General features: G+C 35.5%; 1 protein-coding gene across 2 annotated transcripts in view; it reads left to right on the top strand.

The window, feature by feature from the left end:
• Window positions 1–19497, top strand: part of LOC132704144 (guanylate cyclase 32E) — a 47043-nt gene that overhangs the window by 27080 nt on the left and 466 nt on the right. For both annotated transcript variants that reach the window (XM_060673955.1, XM_060673954.1), the window contains 7 exons: window positions 400–534; window positions 1007–1271; window positions 2803–2901; window positions 13164–13308; window positions 13547–13645; window positions 16167–16391; window positions 17739–17881. In XM_060673955.1, the coding sequence (XP_060529938.1) occupies window positions 400–534; window positions 1007–1271; window positions 2803–2901; window positions 13164–13308; window positions 13547–13645; window positions 16167–16391; window positions 17739–17881 (1111 nt within the window). The remainder of the gene's footprint in view (window positions 1–399; window positions 535–1006; window positions 1272–2802; window positions 2902–13163; window positions 13309–13546; window positions 13646–16166; window positions 16392–17738; window positions 17882–19497) is intronic.

Genomic DNA, 19497 nt, shown 5'->3' with positions numbered 1-19497 from the left:
TTTAATTTTGAGAAAGAGACGCGTAAACTGTTACAAATGTTTTTTTTTTAATGAAACTTCCACTTCCTTCTCATTTAAATTGAAAAATACTTGTCTGGAACATACTTCCTTGTAACAGTCAAAATTTATGAACACCCAAACAATATATAAACAGGGACAGGGCAGAACAAGAAGCCAAGAGTATGATTGACGAAATTGTATTACAGTAGCCAGAATTCTAGGTTATTGCACGGACCTTAACAACTTTCTCATTTACATTTTCAATGCAACACCCTGTATAATAAACAATTTCGTTGCCAGTGGCGTACTTTTAACTTTTTTTTATATAATTTATTTATATAAGTTTCGGTGGTTGTTCGCCATTATCTGTTTTTTATCTCTTATGCAATTGACGTGCAGGCCTTGCCTGCGTTCGCTCACCGACTGTCCGGACTTCGTGAAGAGCTGCATGAGGGAGTGCTGGTCCGAAACGCCGTACGATCGGCCCGACTTCAAGACAGTACGTTCCAAACTGAGACCGTTAAGGAAAGGAATGTGAGTGCGCCCACTATCTCCATAAATGTTTTTTTAATTTGCCGTTTGGGACATTTTAAAAGAGCAAGGGGTCATTTTATTGCGCTCGTAAGTCGTAGGGGACGGACGTTGACAGAGTTGGAGGTTATATTTGAACCAGATCTGGCCACGGTAACCCTCAGTTTTCGTCCATCTTTGCTCAATTTTCGCGCTTCACTATTAAATACTACAAGTGTCTGAAATTTGCAGCTATCGACCTGAGATTTAGCTTTCAGATAGAGATCCACCGCGGAAACCTTTTTGTCGAAATTAAATGAGCTCCGTCTACGGAAAGCATTTTTCAAAATTCGTTTAAAAAAAAATGTTTTTCTCGATAATTGTTGGATGTAGCGGAAAACCGATTAAATGAGGAGACTCGCGAGATCGGAAACTGTACTCTCTACCGAGGGCTTTTTTTCGATAATGTACAGGGTGTGCAAAAAACTGTCGGCAGGAAACCGAACATCTTCGATAACATGATGGCGCTCATGGAGAAGTACGCCAACAACTTGGAGGTGCTCGTCGACGAAAGGACCGATCAGCTCCAGGAGGAGAAAAGAAAAACGGAGGCTCTACTGTACGAGATGTTGCCCAAGACCGTCGCCGACCAGTTAAAGAGGGGCCATAAGGTGGAGGCGGAAAGCTTCGACTGCGTCACCATCTACTTCAGCGATATCGTGGGGTTTACTAGCATGGCGGCCGAGTGCACGCCGCTCCAGGTAAGACGGTGGGCCAGGATGACCCGAAAAGTTTGAAAAATTCCACATTTTTCTTTTCCTTTTTTCCAAGATATAATGATAATAATAATAATAATAATAATAATAATAATAATAAATTAATAAGATGAAACAATAGAAAGATAACATTGAATCATTTGAGAAGTTGGCAGTTTCAACTTGAAAAGAATTTACTTGAATGTGATTTTACTGAATCGGGTATACTGTTAAAAATTACAACGTCGTTATAAGAAAATGATCGGCGAAACAAAGATAAACGATATCGTGGCAGTGAGAGTCTGTAGGGGTGCCTTAAAGCCACTGATATTATATTACGAAACTGTAATATACCTTGTAAGTAGGACGGATTCGATGTGCTAATTATTTGGAAAACCGTAGACGCCAAAAAGTACTTGAAAGTACTGTTAATTTTTAGCCAGTTAAGTTCCCGGATATTGTGGGAAATCCTATCAAATTTACGCAAGCCGAAAATGAATCTGCAACAGCTGTTTTCCATTTTTTGCAATCTCTATTTTTTAATACTATCACGACATGGGTAACACAGGACTACACCATAGTTCATAATCGAAAGGACAAGTGATTGAGTTAAAAGTTTCCGTGAACTGAAATTGAGGACAGTTCTATGCCTGTATAAATGGCACACACCAACAAAGATACATATTCCACGAATCTAAGCCTACAATCAAATATAACACACATATGGATGCTCATTGTCTCATAAACTGCCCTAAAAAATAAAATTGTGCCCTTCTCTGCCTCCTTATTTTATAAAAATAGATTAAGGTACCTATATAATGGTAACATTATGGGTTTTTTTATTCGCCTCCTCTCAGTTTCATGCCGGGTTTTTGATTTACAGATTTTTCCATTTTACCAAAATTTATAAACAAATGTTCGACAAAAGTGTATTTAGGCGCTGTTTCTCAAGCGAAATTTGAAAATACAATTATGAACCAAATAGAAAATACTTTGATGAGGCCGATAAATGAGGAATACGCGGTATATGGCATTTCCTCAGTGTTAAACATGATAATTTTAAAATCTATTTTGCAGAAACTGCAACAAATTTCATAATTTGTTGCTTTCGTCTGATCTAAAATCGCAACAGATTAAGCGTTGATTTACAATTAAACTTATTATAGTATTATTACTACTATTATTATTATTAAGTTAAAGTTGATACGGTTTAGTTTTTTTTTTTATAATATTTTGTTTTTTTTTTCAAGTCGGTTCCTACAAACACTACAGATTTGCCATTATCTCAGAATTAAGAATACAAGTTGATATTTTTCTGCATTATTTACTGATCCAAAGGCAGGTACTACAATTTCTGGTGCAAATATTTATCACAGAACGAGTTTTAGATACCGCATTTTGTATTAAAATGCCTCATAAACAGGATGAAGCATTAAGGTATTTTACCTTTTCACGAACTTCATAAAAAATCGTCAGGCACGCATTGCCGACAAAACGCAGGCGTTAAATAAGTTTTCAAACGCGCGGTTTTTGTTAGGTGGTGAACTTTTTGAACGACCTGTACACTTGTTTCGACTCGATCATCGAGAACTACGACGTGTACAAAGTGGAGACGATAGGGGACGCGTACATGGTGGTGAGAGATTTTAAATTTGATTTCGAATTTTGAAAGAGAGAGTCAACGGTAGGGTAGTAGTTTCTAGAGAAAATGATAAATATACTGGCTCAAAAAAGCGCGACGAATATGACATTCATTTTTTTTTTAATTGGATACCCTATTTTTAAATTTTGTTTGGAAAAATCTCGATCCTACAACTTTTATAAAGTATATCATATATCTATTTTTGATACTATGGTGTTTATTTTAACTTTTCCAATATTTACTCTTCTTTCTGACATTTGCTACAACATCAGTTGGACATGATAACTGACTAAAATTCATAAAATTTATTGTTGTGTTAATAATTAGAATATATATATATATATATATATATATATATATATATATATATATATATATATATATATATATATATATATATATATATATATATATATATATATATATATATATATATATATATATATATATATATATATATATATATATATATATATATATATATATATATATATATGATGACACTATACTCCGGGATATCATCCGGTCGCTCGTTGAACTCCGACTGGAATCCTGCATCCAACTGGAATCCTGCAAATCCTGCATTCGACTGGAATCCTGCAGACGTTTCGCCAAAATCTCACTTGGCATCTTCAATGCTCGCGCTCCGAAAACACTTCGAACACTGGGAGGTTATCGGCGGTGCGTGCGGTATTTATACTCTGCGCCGGAGATGGTAACGGTGCTGCTTGTGCGTGGGGGGAGGTGGCTCCGCCCCCTGAATTGTCGCGTTGTTAATTTCGCCCGATCGTAGTTGCGATGTCCCCGTTGGCTGCTCCGCATCACTCTGCTGTTTGATTATCGTTCTCCACGTGTTGGATAAATGCAGAGCGTCGTCTCTCGTATTGAGGTGTCCGGACTTTTCTATTTCGATGGCCTCTCGTATAATCCTAGTCCTAAAATCAGGAATATTAGCTATTTGTTTGCAAGTGCCGAAATCAATTTTATGGCCTGTCTGATGTTGGTGCTGAAACAAAGCAGATGTTGTTTGTTTGTTTCTTATGGCTAAACGATGTTCCTCGAGCCTGGCTGAAATCCTTCTGTTGGTCTGTCCCACATACGTCAGGCTGCACGATCCGCATGCTACACTGTATACTCCTTGGTTTTCCAGAGTAATTTTTTGTTTTGGGTTTCTTAGTATTGCTCCGATGGTATGGTCAGGTTTGTATGCCGTTGATATGTCGTGTTTCCGTAATATTCGGCCGATTTTGTCAGTAACCCCCTTGATGTATGGCAGGACAGCGATCGATCTTCGTTGGGTCTCGTCCTGCACTCTCTGCTGCGGCTGTTGTTGTTTACTGATTGCCTTGCTGATAGTGCGCCTTTGGTATCCGTTTTGTCGAAGACGGGTACTAATTTTCTTCAGTTCTTTATCTCTGTTCCTCTCGTTTGTGAGCCTGAAGGACCGAGCAATTAATGTATTTGCCACTGCCTGTATCTGTGATGGGTGGTGATGAGATTTAGCGTTCAGATATCTATTAGTGTGTGTTGGTTTTCTATAGACAGTTTGTTCCTAGTGTCCATCTTCGGTCCTTGTGATGTGCACATCTAAAAAGGGCAGACTGTTATCCTCTTCAAGTTCTATTGTAAATTGAATCCTTGGGTGAATGGAATTCAGATGATCTAGAAATTTCAAAAGCTCCTCCTTGCCAAAAGGCCATACAACAAATACGTCATCAACGTATCTTGTCCATAGTTTTGGCTTCAGATTTGCCTTCTCTATTGCTTTCTTTTCGAAGTAAAGTAAAAGTAAAAAAAGAGGTTGGCAATCACAGGTGAGAGAGATGATCCCATTGCTGCTCCATCTATTTGTCGGTAAATTTTCCCGTTGTGCATAAAGTAAGCGTTTTTCAGGCAATGTCTTGACAGATCCATTATGTATGGCGGAAGATCTTCGTTTTCTTCTATAAGCAAGAGTGCCGCTTCTACTGGAATACTCGGGTAGAGGGATTTGACATCGAAACTTGCCATAATGTCGTCCTTGTCCATCCTGAGAGAACCTAAAATCTGAGTGAAATGTTCTGAGTTTTTAACATAGGAATCTGCCTTTTCCACTATAGGCTGAAGTGCACTGGCCAGATGTTTTTCCAGCTTGCATATATATATATATATATATATATATATATATATATATATATATATATATATATATATATATATATATATATATATATATATATATATATATATATATATATATATATATATATATATATATATATATATATATATATATATATATATATATATATATATATATTTCTAGTTTGTGAGTTCTTGGAACCTTTTGATTTTATATATTCTTAAGAAATGGTTCTTGGGTTTTTTTTGGTCCTTTTTTAGTGAAATTAAAATAAGTTTCCGTTACTTGTGAAACATTTTATTTTTTGTGACGTTTCGGCCTTCAAGACCTTCTTCAGACATTTAATTTTAACCTACAAAAATGTGTTTTTAAATAAAATTATTTATAGCATTGTTTTCCTGGTCATAATTAAAACATAGATAAAAATTTGAATAGGAGTCAGCATTGAAATGATTAAAAATTACTAGTGCAAGTCAATAGAACAAACAAAGTGATTAAAAATTGTATAAAAATAGATGCACAACAATAAAACATACATAATTTCTTATATTACGATTACATACATACCTTAAGCCAAAAATCAACGGTTCACTATATAGTTGTTTGGTAATTTACAGTTCTACAACATTCACAACAGACATATTGAATATGTAAATCGACAAGCCACATTGATAAGACGACGAACCAAAACAATAATGCGAAGCCCGGATGTACGTTTCTTCACAGTAGGACAACGGAGTTTTTTTTTTTTTTTAAGCTTTTTTTTTTGTTTGTGTGAGATTCACGGGTTAATGTGTCTCTTTATTTAATTAAGTTGTGATAAATTTTGCTGAGATTTTTTGTGTCAGTCTTAGAGTTTATGGCGTTTGGATTTTTTTGGATCTCAATCATTTCATAAAATTCCCGTCTTTTTGTGTGCCTTTCTGAGCGTAAAATTTTCACACTTTGAAAGTCAAACGAGTGCTGATTCTTCCTGGAATGGCTCGAAAGAGCAGTGTTATTTTTTTTTTGTCATATTTATGGCCGTTTAAGCGACTTTTTAAGTATTGACTAGTTTGTCCGATGTAGACACCATTACAATTTTGGCACGGTATTTGGTACACCACGTGGCTTTTTTTCTCGTCAGGGATTTTTGATTTTAATTTACTAAAGTTTTGTTCTAATAGGTTATAACCTTTGTGTGCCACAGTAATGTCGCGTTGTTTGAACACATTGCACAAATTTTCCGATAGCCCTGGAACATACGGTAATGGGAGATATTGTTTTTGAGTGTTTTTATTCTCGGATTTGTTACCAGCATTTTGATTGTAAAATTTATGTATCCGTTTATTGAAAATTTTATTTATTAATACATCCGGATAACAGTTTAATTTTAGGGCTTGTTTTGCTTTTTTAATAGCTTGCTGTCAGTACTCAGGATCGGACAGTTTAATAGCTCGGTCGGCTAAACCTATTACCACAGCAAAGACCAGATCAAAACCAAATGGTACACCAAAGATACTTGGTCATCTAGGTATGTAAGTTTCAACTCCCAACATCCCATCACCCAAAAAAAATCCGTAGTAATAGGTTTAGCCGACCGAGCTCCGTTGTCCTACTGTGAAGAAACGTACATCCGGGCTTCGCATTATTGTTTTGGTTCGTCGTCTTATCAATGTGGCTTGTCGATTTACATATTCAATATGTCTGTTGTGAATGTTGTAAAACTGTAAATTACCAAACAACTATATAGTGAACCGTTGATTTTTGGCTTAAGGTATGTATGTAATCGTAATATAAGAAATTATGTATGTTTTATTGTTGTGCATCTATTTTTATACAATTTTTAATCACTTTGTTTGTTCTATTGACTTGCACTAGTAATTTTTAATCATTTCAATGCTGACTCCTATTCAAATTTTTATCTATGTTTTAATTATGACCAGGAAAACAATGCTATAAATAATTTTATTTAAAAACACATTTTTGTAGGTTAAAATTAAATGGATTCCAGTCGGAGTTCAACGAGCGAACGGATGATATCCCGGAATATAGTGTCATCACATTTTTCCATCCGTGAATCAATACGTGAAAAAAATATATATATATATATATATATATATATATATATATATATATATATATATATATATATATATATATATATATATGGATTTTCCTGAAGCTGAAAAGTCCAATGTCCAAAAAAAGCCAAAAACGGCATATTTTCGAACATTTACTCCGCCATAATAATAATTAAAAATAAGATAAGTTAATTTGTAGTGGTAGGTATTAATTATTATTTACTTTTTTGTTGCTGTATCCACAGCTCAAACAAAGCTCTTTCTCCTGTAATAGCTTTGTCATAGCCACCTAATAATATGAGAATAGTATTAAATAGAAGGAAAGATAAATATTGGAAAAGTTAAAATGAATCGGTAAGTTGACTCACCCTGTACATACAAAGTGAACATTTCTCTTATTTAGCAGGATTTGGAAAATTTGTTTTAACTAGTGTTGCATAACATCGAAAGATGTCCATTATAAAAATGTTTTCAATCATTCGGAGTGGTCTGCAAAAGAGTCTCCATATGGAATTATTTTTTGCCCCTTAATATTTTTCCAATGATGTTTTTGATTGTTTGTGAATTTTTTTGCGACGTTGCCAAACTTATCCGCAAAAAATAGGAAATATACATAACATAAGCTTTAATATTATCTCCTATATTTCTCCACACCACACTTACGATATCAAAAATGAATGTCAACTGAATTTGTTTCTATCATGGGCGGTAACATTTTTTTTTTTTGGAACAAAAATGAATTTCTTACCTTCGCCAACGGCATTTACGCAGTGGATTAAAAAAAAAATTATAAACGGCGTTAATTTTTCTGAAAGTTCCTGAAGAGATTTACACCGTTAAGTGTCGGTGCCAAATTAATGAACATAAATGAAACATTAACAAATTTGACAATTTGTGAGTGCCAAAATAAACTGCATTTTATTATTATCATATACAGGGTGTTAAAAAAGTACGCTGCCAAACTTTAAAAACCGATTCCTTGCGTGATTTTACGACAAAAATTTCACATAAACGTAGGTCCAAAAAGACAAATTGTTTAAATTTTCTAAAATAATTGTTTTTCCTTTTATCACTTTTGATATTTTTATCAAATTTGGTGGACATCTTTTAATTATTGAGAGGTGGTTTTTGACGCAAAAGCTTTGTTTTTATTTTTACCAGTGACGTCCGTACGGGGTTTGAACTGAACATTTTTAGAGAAAAAAATGGCACGTCGCTGCATGTTCTGAAAACAAAAATTACTTTTAAAATCCCCATTCGATTTGGAGCAAATTTGGTGCATCAACTTGTTTGCGTACGACGCCCGGTCTTCGCCTGAAAAAAATAATAAATACAAAAAAAAACTACTAACAGGAAGACGTTTATTATTAAATAACTCTAAAAAAAGATAACTTTCCTTACAAACAATACTCTACCAGAAAAAAATAAACTACAACTGCTGGAAATGACCTCCCCCGACTTCGATACATGCGTTTCTACGCCTTCTTAGGGACTGGCGAACCCTTTCTAATATACCAGGGGTTTTCCTAATAACTGTACAAGAGTCTTCTATCCGATTTCTTAGATCTTCCTCACTTTGGACTGGTGTTTTTAAGTGTCCCCAGAGGAAGAAATCTATTGGATTTAAATCAGGTGACCTGGGTGGCCAAAAATGAGGTCCAGCACGCCCAATCCAGCGATCAGTATAATTTTCATCTAAATACTGGCGTGGGCAAAAGTTCAGGTAATACGCGTTCAATTAATTTTCTGTACTGCTCACCAGTAAGTCTACCAGGCAAACATTTACCGAAAATTCGACGGTTAGGATATCTTTCTTGATACATCCGTCTTGCTGCGCGAATTTTACCATATGTCATTCCACACACGCAGTGCTAAAAAAAAGCTAATTGAAAATCTTAAACGTCGTCGCAAAACGAGTACGGGGGATAAAAAAGGCATGACCGTGAAAAAAGAATCACTAGATTATTACAATATTATTATGACATAGCATTACACGTGCCAACTTTAGTAGATTATTAACATTGCATAATTCCATTTATTTCTTCTTCTTCTTCCTACTTTAGTCCAGGCAAATTGCCTGTTCATTTTCGTCGTCTCTGCCTATCCCACTGCCAGGTTGTCACTCCATCGTTTTCGGGGGCGACCTAAGCTCCTGCGACCCAATGGTGATTTGTCGCGTGCAATTCTGACTATTCTTCTGTTGTCCATTCTACTAATATGCTCGTTCCAGTCTTTCTTTCTACGCAATACCCACGCATTAACGTTTTCCACCCTGCATGTTCGTCTTATATTTTCGCTCCTCTCTCTGTCCAAGAGCGTTTTTCCAGTTATTCTACGAAGTATCCTCATTTCGGTTGTCTCTAGTAATTGTTTAGTTTTCGCTGTGTCTGGTTGGTCTTACTATTGCCTTGTAAATTCTCGATTTGGTCTCGATTTTAATGTTTTTATTTCGCCAAATTGTGTCGCTTAAGCATCCTGCTATTCTTGTTGCCCTTGTTGTTTGCTCTCTGACCTCTGCCTCCACATCACCATAACCCGAGATTTCTATGCCCAAATATTTAAATTTCATTACCTGCTGGATGATTTTGCCTTCAGCTTCTAATTTGCATCTTAATGGTGTTTTTGATGTTGTCATGCATTTAGTTTTTTGGGCCGATATTATCATATTAAGTGATTTGGCAGTGCAGTTAAATCGATGTAATAGTCGTTGCAGATCGTCTTCACTTTCAGCCACCAGTACGGCGTCATCAGCGTAGCACAGAATATTGATTTCATGGTCGCCCATTCTGTATCCTCTCAGTAATCGTACATTTCTTATTACTTCGTCCATGATAATGTTGAAGAGAAGGGGACTCAGGGAGTCTCCCTGTCGGATACCTCGGCCCACTGCTATTGGTTCAGTCAGGATCCCATTTATTTTTGCTTCGATCTGGTTTGCTTTACTATCGTTTTGATGAGGTTGTGTGGAGTTTGTCTGTTGTAAAGGAGGTGTAAAACGTCTCTTAATCGCACTCGATCGAACGCTTTTTCCAAATCAATAAAACACATGTATGCCGGTCTGTTGTATTCAATTGATTTTTCTGTTATCTGTCTTATGACAAAAACCGCATCTGTACATGATCTGCCCGATCTGAATCCTTGCTGTTCGTCGGCTAAGGGTGTTAAGTTGTTGATTTTGTTTGCTATAATTTTTGTTATAAGTTTCAGTGCAGTGCTTAAGAGATTTATACCTCTGTAGTTTGAGGGTACTTTCTTATCTCCCTTTTTGAACATAAGGATAGTGATGCTAGTTCGCCAATCATCGGGTATTCTATGTTGGTAGAGAATTTTCCGAGTGAGGGATGTTAGCAAGACACGGGCCACCATATTTAAGTAACTCGTTTGGGATACCATCTTTACCGGGACTTTTCCTGTTTTTTAGTTTTTGAAGAGCTGCAGCTACGTCGGCTACCTCAATTTCTGCGTTGCGATTCGTCACTATTTCGGGTGTATTCAGTTCAATCTCAGGTTTCTCTGGTTCATACAATTCGGTTAGGTAGTTAACCCAGGTTTCCTTTGTTATCTGATCTGTTTCGACTAGTTCGTTCACTTCCTTTCTTTGGGTTCTAATAAATCGCCAAATTTGCTTTTGGAGTCCATAGAAGTCTTCCTCCATTCGCTTTGAAAAAATTTCCCAGTGATGGTCCTTTGTTCGTCTTACTAATGCTGTTGTTTCGTTTCGGATTCGTCTATATATTTCGTAGGATTCTGGTGTTCGTAAAGTCCTGTAAGTGAGGTACGCTATTTTTTTTTCTTTACATTTTTCCTTAATTTCTGGGCGGAACCATGGAGTTCTGATGTTATTATTATTCATTTTTACTGTTCGGGTACCTAGAGCTTCATATGCGGCTTCTTTAATGTTGGTCTTCAGTTTTTCCCAGGAAGCATTTATACTATCCTCTTCTTTTATTTTGTTTAGTTGGATTTTTTCTTTCAGTCTCCTTTCATATAGTTGCCTTATCGATGGGTCCCATAGTGAATCGATGTTTATTTTAGATTCCTGTGTTACGTGTTCTGGACTCTTTCGATGTTTAAATTTTATTTTGATTTTTGTGAGTAGCAAGCTGTGGTCGCTTCCCACGTCGGCAGAGTTCAGTGTCTTTACGTCGAGTATCTGGAGTGGGTGGATGTGTCTGTTGGTAACAATATAGTCAATTGTAGACCTGTGGCCTCTAGTGTTGCTGAATGTGAATTTATATTGATCTTTGTGGTCAAAAAATGTGTTGTTGATTCGCAGCTCATTAAGCGTGCATAGATGGATCATAAGTTCTCCGTTATCATTTAACACGTTTTCGTTAAATCTCTGCTTGATTCCAGGTATTGTTTCATTTCCGATACGGGCGTTAAAATCACCAAGAATTATTATTTGTTGGTCATTGGGCAGTGACTGAATTGTATTTTGGAGTTGGTCATAAAAGGATTCTCTTTCTTGCTTTGGTTTGTTATCTTCAGGTGAGTACACTGACACAATGTTCAATCTTTGGTCCTCTGCTTTCATTTTTACAACCAGGATTCGTGAAGATACGTAATTGCATTCTTGTATATTGTTTTGGAACTTCTTAGATACTGCAATTGCTACTCCTTCTTTTGCCCTTGTTTCCTTTTCCACTCCACTGTAAATCACTAGGTAATCATTAAAATGCATTTGGCCTTTACCTTTCTTTTTGGTCTCTTGTAGGGCACATATGTCGATGTTATTATCTTTTAGTTCCTTCAGGGTTTCTTGATCTTTGTTGTTAAATGATTTTATGTTCCAGGTGGCAAATCGCACAATATATTTTTTATTCCATGCCGTTATCCGTTTTCTTGCGTGTGTCGTTATCCGTGAGTCAGTCCTATTCCGAGGCAGAGTATCGGTTCTGTGAGCCATAATGTCTTTTTACGTCGGGTAGGGAGCTGGCCTGGCCCGACAACCTTCCTCCTTTTTCATCCGGGCTTAGGACCGGCATTGGCGGAGTTTATTTATTTATTTGATTTTAAAAATAATTTTTGTTTTCAGAAAAAGCAGTGACGCGCCATTTTCTTCTTTAAAAATATTCAGTTCAAACCCCGTACGGACGCCAGTGGTAAAAATAAAAATAAAGCTTTTGTGTCGAAAACAGCCTCTCAATAATCAAAAGATGTACACCAAATTTGATAAAAATATCGAAAGTGATGTAGAGGAAAAACATTTTTTTTTGAAAATTTTAACACCCTGTATCTTGAAAAATAAGCATTTTTGGACCTATGTTTATATCAATTTTTCCTCTTAAAATCACGTTGTTAAAGTTTGGCAGCGTACTTTTTTAACACCCTGTATAATAAATTTAAAAAAAAAATTCTTGGTGGTGTCTGCTTGAGTTGAAGAAGGAAGTAACATTCCTTTACTTTTATTTGAAATGTTTCAGGCATTTGAAAAAATATGTATGTTTGAAACTACGTTTACGAGTTTTTTTTGTATGAATGAAAAAAATTGAAGTTGCAAATTTTGAGGACTCGGTATAACAAAAATATTTTTACCTCATTATATTGTTATAACTTAGCAGCTAAAAATTGCCAACCGAAAGTACGAAAAGGGCCGAACCAGTGACGGCGGAGATTTCTAAAACAGTTTAGAAAACTGATTCAAATTAAATATGTCTTTCGCTTTCATTTCCAGAGAAAATAGTAGACATTTTTACACTTTCATTTTTTGATGAAAATGTGTTGCCAAGTGTTAGCTTTCATTTCCACTAAGAATATCCTCTTGCACTCCCGTACGGGAGTTGCTACGGGGTGTAACAAAAAAGTTGTAAATATTTTTTCCCTCGTACGGGAGTGCAAGAAAATATTTTTACTGGAAACTTTTGTGGGCACACTTTCATAAACTAATAAAAGTGTGTAAATTTCTGTTACAGTAAAAAAAAAATATGTCTATAAGCGAGAGATCTATTTAGTTTGCTTTAGAAATATCCGCCGCCACTGGCAGTTCAGCCTTTCCGTCATGTTGGCTGCCTGCCGATAAACATCGATGCTCGTTTGTCTACGAAACAAATGAACGTGTTTCTGGCAAGGTAAGCGGATTACCACTGAGAAACGATATCCAACACGCTTCGGAGATAGCGACCATGTCGCTACGTCTTCTGTCTACGGTGCGGAATTTCACCATCAAACACAGACCGGACGACAGGCTGAAATTAAGGATCGGGATACACTCAGGTGGGCCAATAAAATCCAGTTTTTTAGTCTAATATTCAGGGTGTTATTAAATGGACGGTTAAAAATACGGTTGAGTGAATTTTCAACCTGTTTTAGCACAGGAAGTCCATTATATTTTGTAAAACTTAAAAGTTGAACGTTTTTCGTTATTTTTATCGCGAAAAAAAAAGAAGAAAACGCCATTTTGAAGGTTATATCGCTTGTGTAAGAAAGTACCCTATTTTGGACACTGTTTAAGGTCCAGTATGCGCGGGTGTGGTCGGATTAAAGATGCCCCGGTACTGCCTGTTCGGCGACACCGTGAACACTGCCAGCAGAATGGAATCCACCGGACTTCGTAAGTATACAGGGTGGACCAGGTGAAAAAGGTGAAAATTTGGACGTAATTTTTCACAGAACCTGCCAATACTATTTTCGAACCCTCTGCGTCTATTGTTTATAAATCAAACTTGCCGACGTTTTTTTGATCACCCCAGTAGCTTCTCCGGAGCTTTCACTCTGTCTATAAGCCAAATGCAAAAGTTGTTCAAAAATATTTGCAAGATATATTTTTATACAGAGTAGGGTGCTTCAAAAAATTTTTTATTTTTTTTTAGCCCTTACCCTCTCAAATGTTTCTTTTTGATATAAAAAAAATCCTCACTAAAGATGAGCCCTGCAGCTCAACTCTAAGGCGTCGCTATTTTTATTTTAGTTTCCCATTTAATTAACATAATTTTTTACAAAAAACCAATTCATATTGTTAAATTTATAAATTAGAATTTGTAGAATACTACTAATACTTATTTGTAGAATCAATGATTTTATAAGTACCTGTGTAATCGTTGTTTGGTTCTCCACCTAAATCTGAATCCATTAGAGTCTCTGTCGAAGCTTCTAAGTTGGCAGAAGTTCAAAAAATACTATGTCGATTTGACGTTTTCCATTCTTCATTTAAATATTTAGACTGAGCTTCTGTTAAAGAATGTGCTGAGTTATGATTAGATATATCAAACAAATTCTCAAGGCGACTTTTAAATGTATGCTGCTTAATGTTTTGTTTCTGAGTTTTTTTTTTTTTTTCAAAAGTTCGATAAACTTTCATGATTTTAGTAATAGCATTATACGAGAATACCAGTAGGCAATATAACATTATAAATTACTTCATCAAGACTCTGTCGAATTGTGAGGTTAGAATCTGTATGCTTGTAGAAAAATAATTCTCAAACTTTTCTTATACTCGGTAATTTTCGTTTACTTGATTTTCTGTATGAAAAACCCATCCAAATAAATTTTCTTTTCAGCGATAATAATGTAAATTACTCAGAGCTTTAAAGAATGACAATACACAATAATTTCTTAATATATTGATATTTGACATTGATAATTTGGCAACTGTACCGTATTTTAAAATTTGAAACCCATAGAAATAAAGCAGGATAAAAATTTTGAGAAATTATGTAGCTATTTCTGAAAAGTTCAAAATTTAGTAATTTTTAAATGGCTGTAATTAATCTACTTTTAATGATAATCATACTTTGTTAATTAAATTAAATTATTTGCATGAAATATTTTTTTATATAGAGGGTGTTGCAGAAATCGACTGCAGATACTGTTGGGGCTGGTCAATTGCCTGTGGTCAATTGACGTAATGAACTATTCCGGCACACGGGACAATACATGGCCAGTGAAATTGCAAGAATTATTAAAAACATTGGTGAAAATAAGATTACCTCTTAGTTATACTTGAACCAGTAATATAGTGCTTTTACAACCGTCCCAGTCAAATACAAAAGTTGTTCAAAAATATCTCCAAGATATATTTTCATATATAGAGGATGTTGCAGAAATCACTTACAGATAGTGTTCGGGCTGGTCAATTGACGCAATTCACTACATGGTGCATACGTAACGTTGAGAGTTTTTCTATGACTTTTCACAGCCTCAGGTATTCCGGCGCACGGTATACTTAGACCAAAAATATAGTACTTTTACAACCGACCCCGTGATTAAGTTTGCCTACTGTTTGTTACTTCAAAACCGCAGCCCCTTACCCGTAACCATTACAGGAGCGTCCTAGAAATTTATCTACCTACACTAACAAGCGGGATACAAGTATGTTTTCAATCCACAATCCACGTTTTGTTGTGTTATCAAATCGATTTTGTAATCTTTATTAAAATGTTTTATTTTTAATAATTCCAGAAGCCGTTTTTTCACGCTGCTCTCTTCAAAATATAAATCATTTTCGTAAAGAAATTCTTTTTTATTTCTTTATTTTAAGAAGTATTTGGAATTTTTTTAATTTGGGCTGAATAATACGAGGCATTATCCAGCCCAATAACAGTATTTGGAGATAGTTTTGACACCAGTTTATTTTCAGACTAGTCCTCAAATATTTCCGCTGTCATGTTTTCATGATAATCCACACTTGAACCTTTGAAGTTTTTGACAGATAAAAATAAGGCATTTGTTGCACAGAATATCGCGAACACCCTGTACAATAGGTGAAACCATTAAATACAAAATCGTTAGCTTTATTACCATGTAAAAGAAACTGATATCTGAAACACAGTCCTTTGGCTATCGACAATTTTTAATAATATTGGGACCCATTTTTCAGTTTTTTTTTAATTTGCGGCGCACCCAGTACATTTTTGAAAAATTGTCAAGGATAAAAGTTTATGCAGCCGAGAATGATCTTTTTCACAGACCCTTGCAAAGGCAGTTTTTAATTTTTTTAAATTACTTCCCGACGCCCCAACCCCCAGAAGATTCGTAAATAGTAAATAGTAAATTTAGTAATGTTAATATGAAGTATTTGGTCCGGATGCGTTTCGGGTCCTCCGGTAACGCTATGACGTCATCGTTTTGCGTAGCGCTCAAAGTGCACTGCAGCAAACCGTGCCGCGACCTTCTCGTAGCCATGGGTGGTTACTATCTGGTGGAGAGAGGCCTGATCAACCTCAAGGGCAAGGGCGACCAGCGGACTTACTGGTTACTGGACGAGGACCCCTGCGCGCGCAGACTGAGGACGTTCGCGAGGGAGAAACGTCGGGCAGAATCTGGCGCGCGATACTTCACGACTTATCCGGACGTGGATGGTAAGGCGTTTTCAAATTTACTTATTTATAAACAAGACTGCTTTGTATTTTAAAAAGAAGCCATGAACAAAACTTATTTCCCAGTATTCCACCTACGGATGTGATAGATTTAGTAGATTTCACCCTCACTCGGAAACAGGTTAACCCATTGGTGAAACAAGATTTATTAGATTGCTTAATAATATCTTTAGACCAAAATTATTTTGAATTAAATGGACAGATTTACATCTCTAAGGAAGGTTTGATTATGGGAAACCCACTTCGTCCTTTGTTAGCCGACATCCTTTAAGTAAAAATTTTCTATGGCGTTATAGATACGTGGATGATGTCTTTGCTTGCTTTGTTGGAACGGACAGACAATTGAATTCTTTTTTAAATTAGATAGACTCATTACATAATCGTATATAATTCACTATCGAGATTGAACAGGATAAATCGATTAATTTTTTAGACTTAACTATTACGAAAACGGAAAACAACTTAGATTTTTCCATTTACCATAAACCTTCACACACGGACACAGTCATACATAACATCTCAAATCACCCTTATACACACAAAATGGCTGCATTTCACTCTTTTATACACAGACTTCTTAATACGCCGCTCTCAGCAGAAAATTACAACAAAGAACTTAACATCATTAAGCAAATTGCACTGAACAACGGCTACAATCCGTCCATTATCGATAAAACTATAAATAAAAACAAACCAAGACAACAGTAAACTCTATTTATCCGAAACCTAATACAGAACACGAACAATTACATAGATAGGAGAACCTAGTGAAAAAGTTTCAAAACATTTGTCAAAATGTGGTCTAAAAATAGCTTTCGGAACTAACAACACAATAGGAAAATCTCAAAAATCCGGGGTCTACAGGTTGAAATGCAGATCTTGTCCTAAAATTTATATTGGACAAACAGGTACATCCTTCAAAAAACGCATTAACGAACATAAAAAAGGGTTTAAAAACAATAGTCAAGATTCTAATTAGGCTACACACTTAAACTCATTTTAACGACAATTTGGATATTTGACTTACAGCCACAAAAAGTAGAAAACTAAATTTATTGGAAGCCATGGAGATTAACAAAATGAGACATTCAAATGTATTGCTTAACGATCGATTAGATTTAAATACCTGTCCTTTATTGAACTTAACTTCTCACAACAACGTTAATTAACGTTTTAATGTCAATTTTCGGTATATATAGTAGCAGGTAGTTTGTAAATATTACATTTGATAAAAACACGGTGTTGTCGAAACAACTGTCCTGTGAACATAAGTAATTTCGTGAAAATTTTTTCTTTTTTCTTCTTCTTATTTATTTTGCTTGTTTTCAGGTTACCGCGCAGTGATCAGGAGCTCGTTGAAGAACAAAACGAATCCCGGCATATCCCGGTGCACGTCCTTCGAGAGTTCGAAGAAGCTCAGGTTCGCAGCCGGCCATGGAAAGGTTCTGCGCAGCAATCAGCTGCTGCTGATGGTATGCTGACCATATAATTACTCGGCTAGGTTCAATTTCTCGAAACCATTACCCAACTGGTCAAAAAATAGCATCCATAGAGATAGATATAGCGCATCTAAAATATATCAAAAATGTGTCTTGCTTAGATTATCCGGTCATAGAGCAGGAAGGAAGTGGTTTTTTAAATAAAAGGATTTAAAAAACGTAAAAATTCTTCGGTAATGAATTAATTAAAATCAGTAAGAGTATTGTTTAACTCTTTTTGTTTGGATTCGTAAGACCAACATAATTTAAAATTCCTACATTCCTTGCTACTATTTCATCGACCATGTTCTGCTCATTATGTGGCTCCACTTCACAAGCTCAATTACATTCCTGAATTCTTAGTAGAAAAAGTCAAAAACACGATTTCTGAGTCCATTATAAAAAGAAAACTTCATCTAAAAATATGAACGTCTTAACTTTTGAGACACAGAATGGTAAAGTTTTCAAAAATAAAATATATTTGGCACAAATGCAAATAACATACCATCCTAACAAGATAAATTCTTATTTAAAAAAGAAAACACTACCTACTATTAATAATTTTTAACAGAACTGTCTGTTAATAAATTAAATAAATAACAACCTTTGTCGAAAAACTATTTAAATCTGGGGATCTAGGGGGCCATAGTTGAGGTCTGCCGCGACCTGCCCATCTGTTATTAAATGTGTGAATTAAATATTGTCTTACTGCAACACTACCGCTTACTGCGCAGGCGCGCCGTCATGCGTGATCCGCATTCAATTCTGGATTAAATGTATTACTTCTAGCAATATCCCCCATAGCACAAGGACGTCTATAAAACGATATACGATGTTACTAATTGGAACGTCCACAGTATATCAGATTCTATCACCATGAAACAGCCTTCAAAAATAGGAAAAACGTTTTCATGGATTAACCCAACAACCATTTTAATATGAAAATTGTATTTTATGCAGGGTGATTCCTAAAATTAATACTTTGTTTTTCGGGGGCTGATTCTCGCATCCATTTTAAGAAAAAAATATACTAACCATATTATATAATTAAAATTTTTTTTTTTCTGGGGAATTTTCTCCAAAATTGCTTACTTAAATAAAAAAAAATTAGTTTTGTATGGCTAAAATGAATTTTGAAAATGTCTCCTTTTTCTTCATGCCCAACCAACTAAATTTCATTGCAAGTTCATTTGAAATCAGCGGGGTCAGAGCTTGCTATCTCATTGACCTAGCAAAATAATAAAAAACAAGGCATGATGTTGGTAGACTACACAAGCAGTAAGCACAGCACACAAAATACTCAAAGTAGACGCCTTACACCGCCAACAAAAACAAGGCTGAAAAGATGGCGGACGACGAGACGGAGGAGAAGCCGACGAGACTCGAGCGAGTCCGGCACGGCACGACCGCGAGTAGTTGCAGCCGAACAGTGTTGTCAAATGGGATCTTATAAAAAAATATATTATTTTTGAGTTTTTATAATTTTTTTACGTAGATGTGGTATTTTGTGTGCTATCTGGGATAGGCAAATCCGCTTCTAAAACTCTAACCTAGACATTTACTTAAGTAAGAAATAATACTGAAAATAATCCTCTGCATGCTGTCATATT

The sequence above is a fragment of the Cylas formicarius genome, unplaced genomic scaffold, assembly GCF_029955315.1.
Source record: "Cylas formicarius isolate icCylForm1 unplaced genomic scaffold, icCylForm1.1 PGA_scaffold_6__28_contigs__length_40554024, whole genome shotgun sequence".
In the NCBI taxonomy this organism is placed as follows: Eukaryota; Metazoa; Arthropoda; class Insecta; order Coleoptera; family Brentidae; genus Cylas; species Cylas formicarius.
Note: the sequence above shows the minus strand (reverse complement) of the source record. Positions and strands in the feature narration are given on the sequence as shown.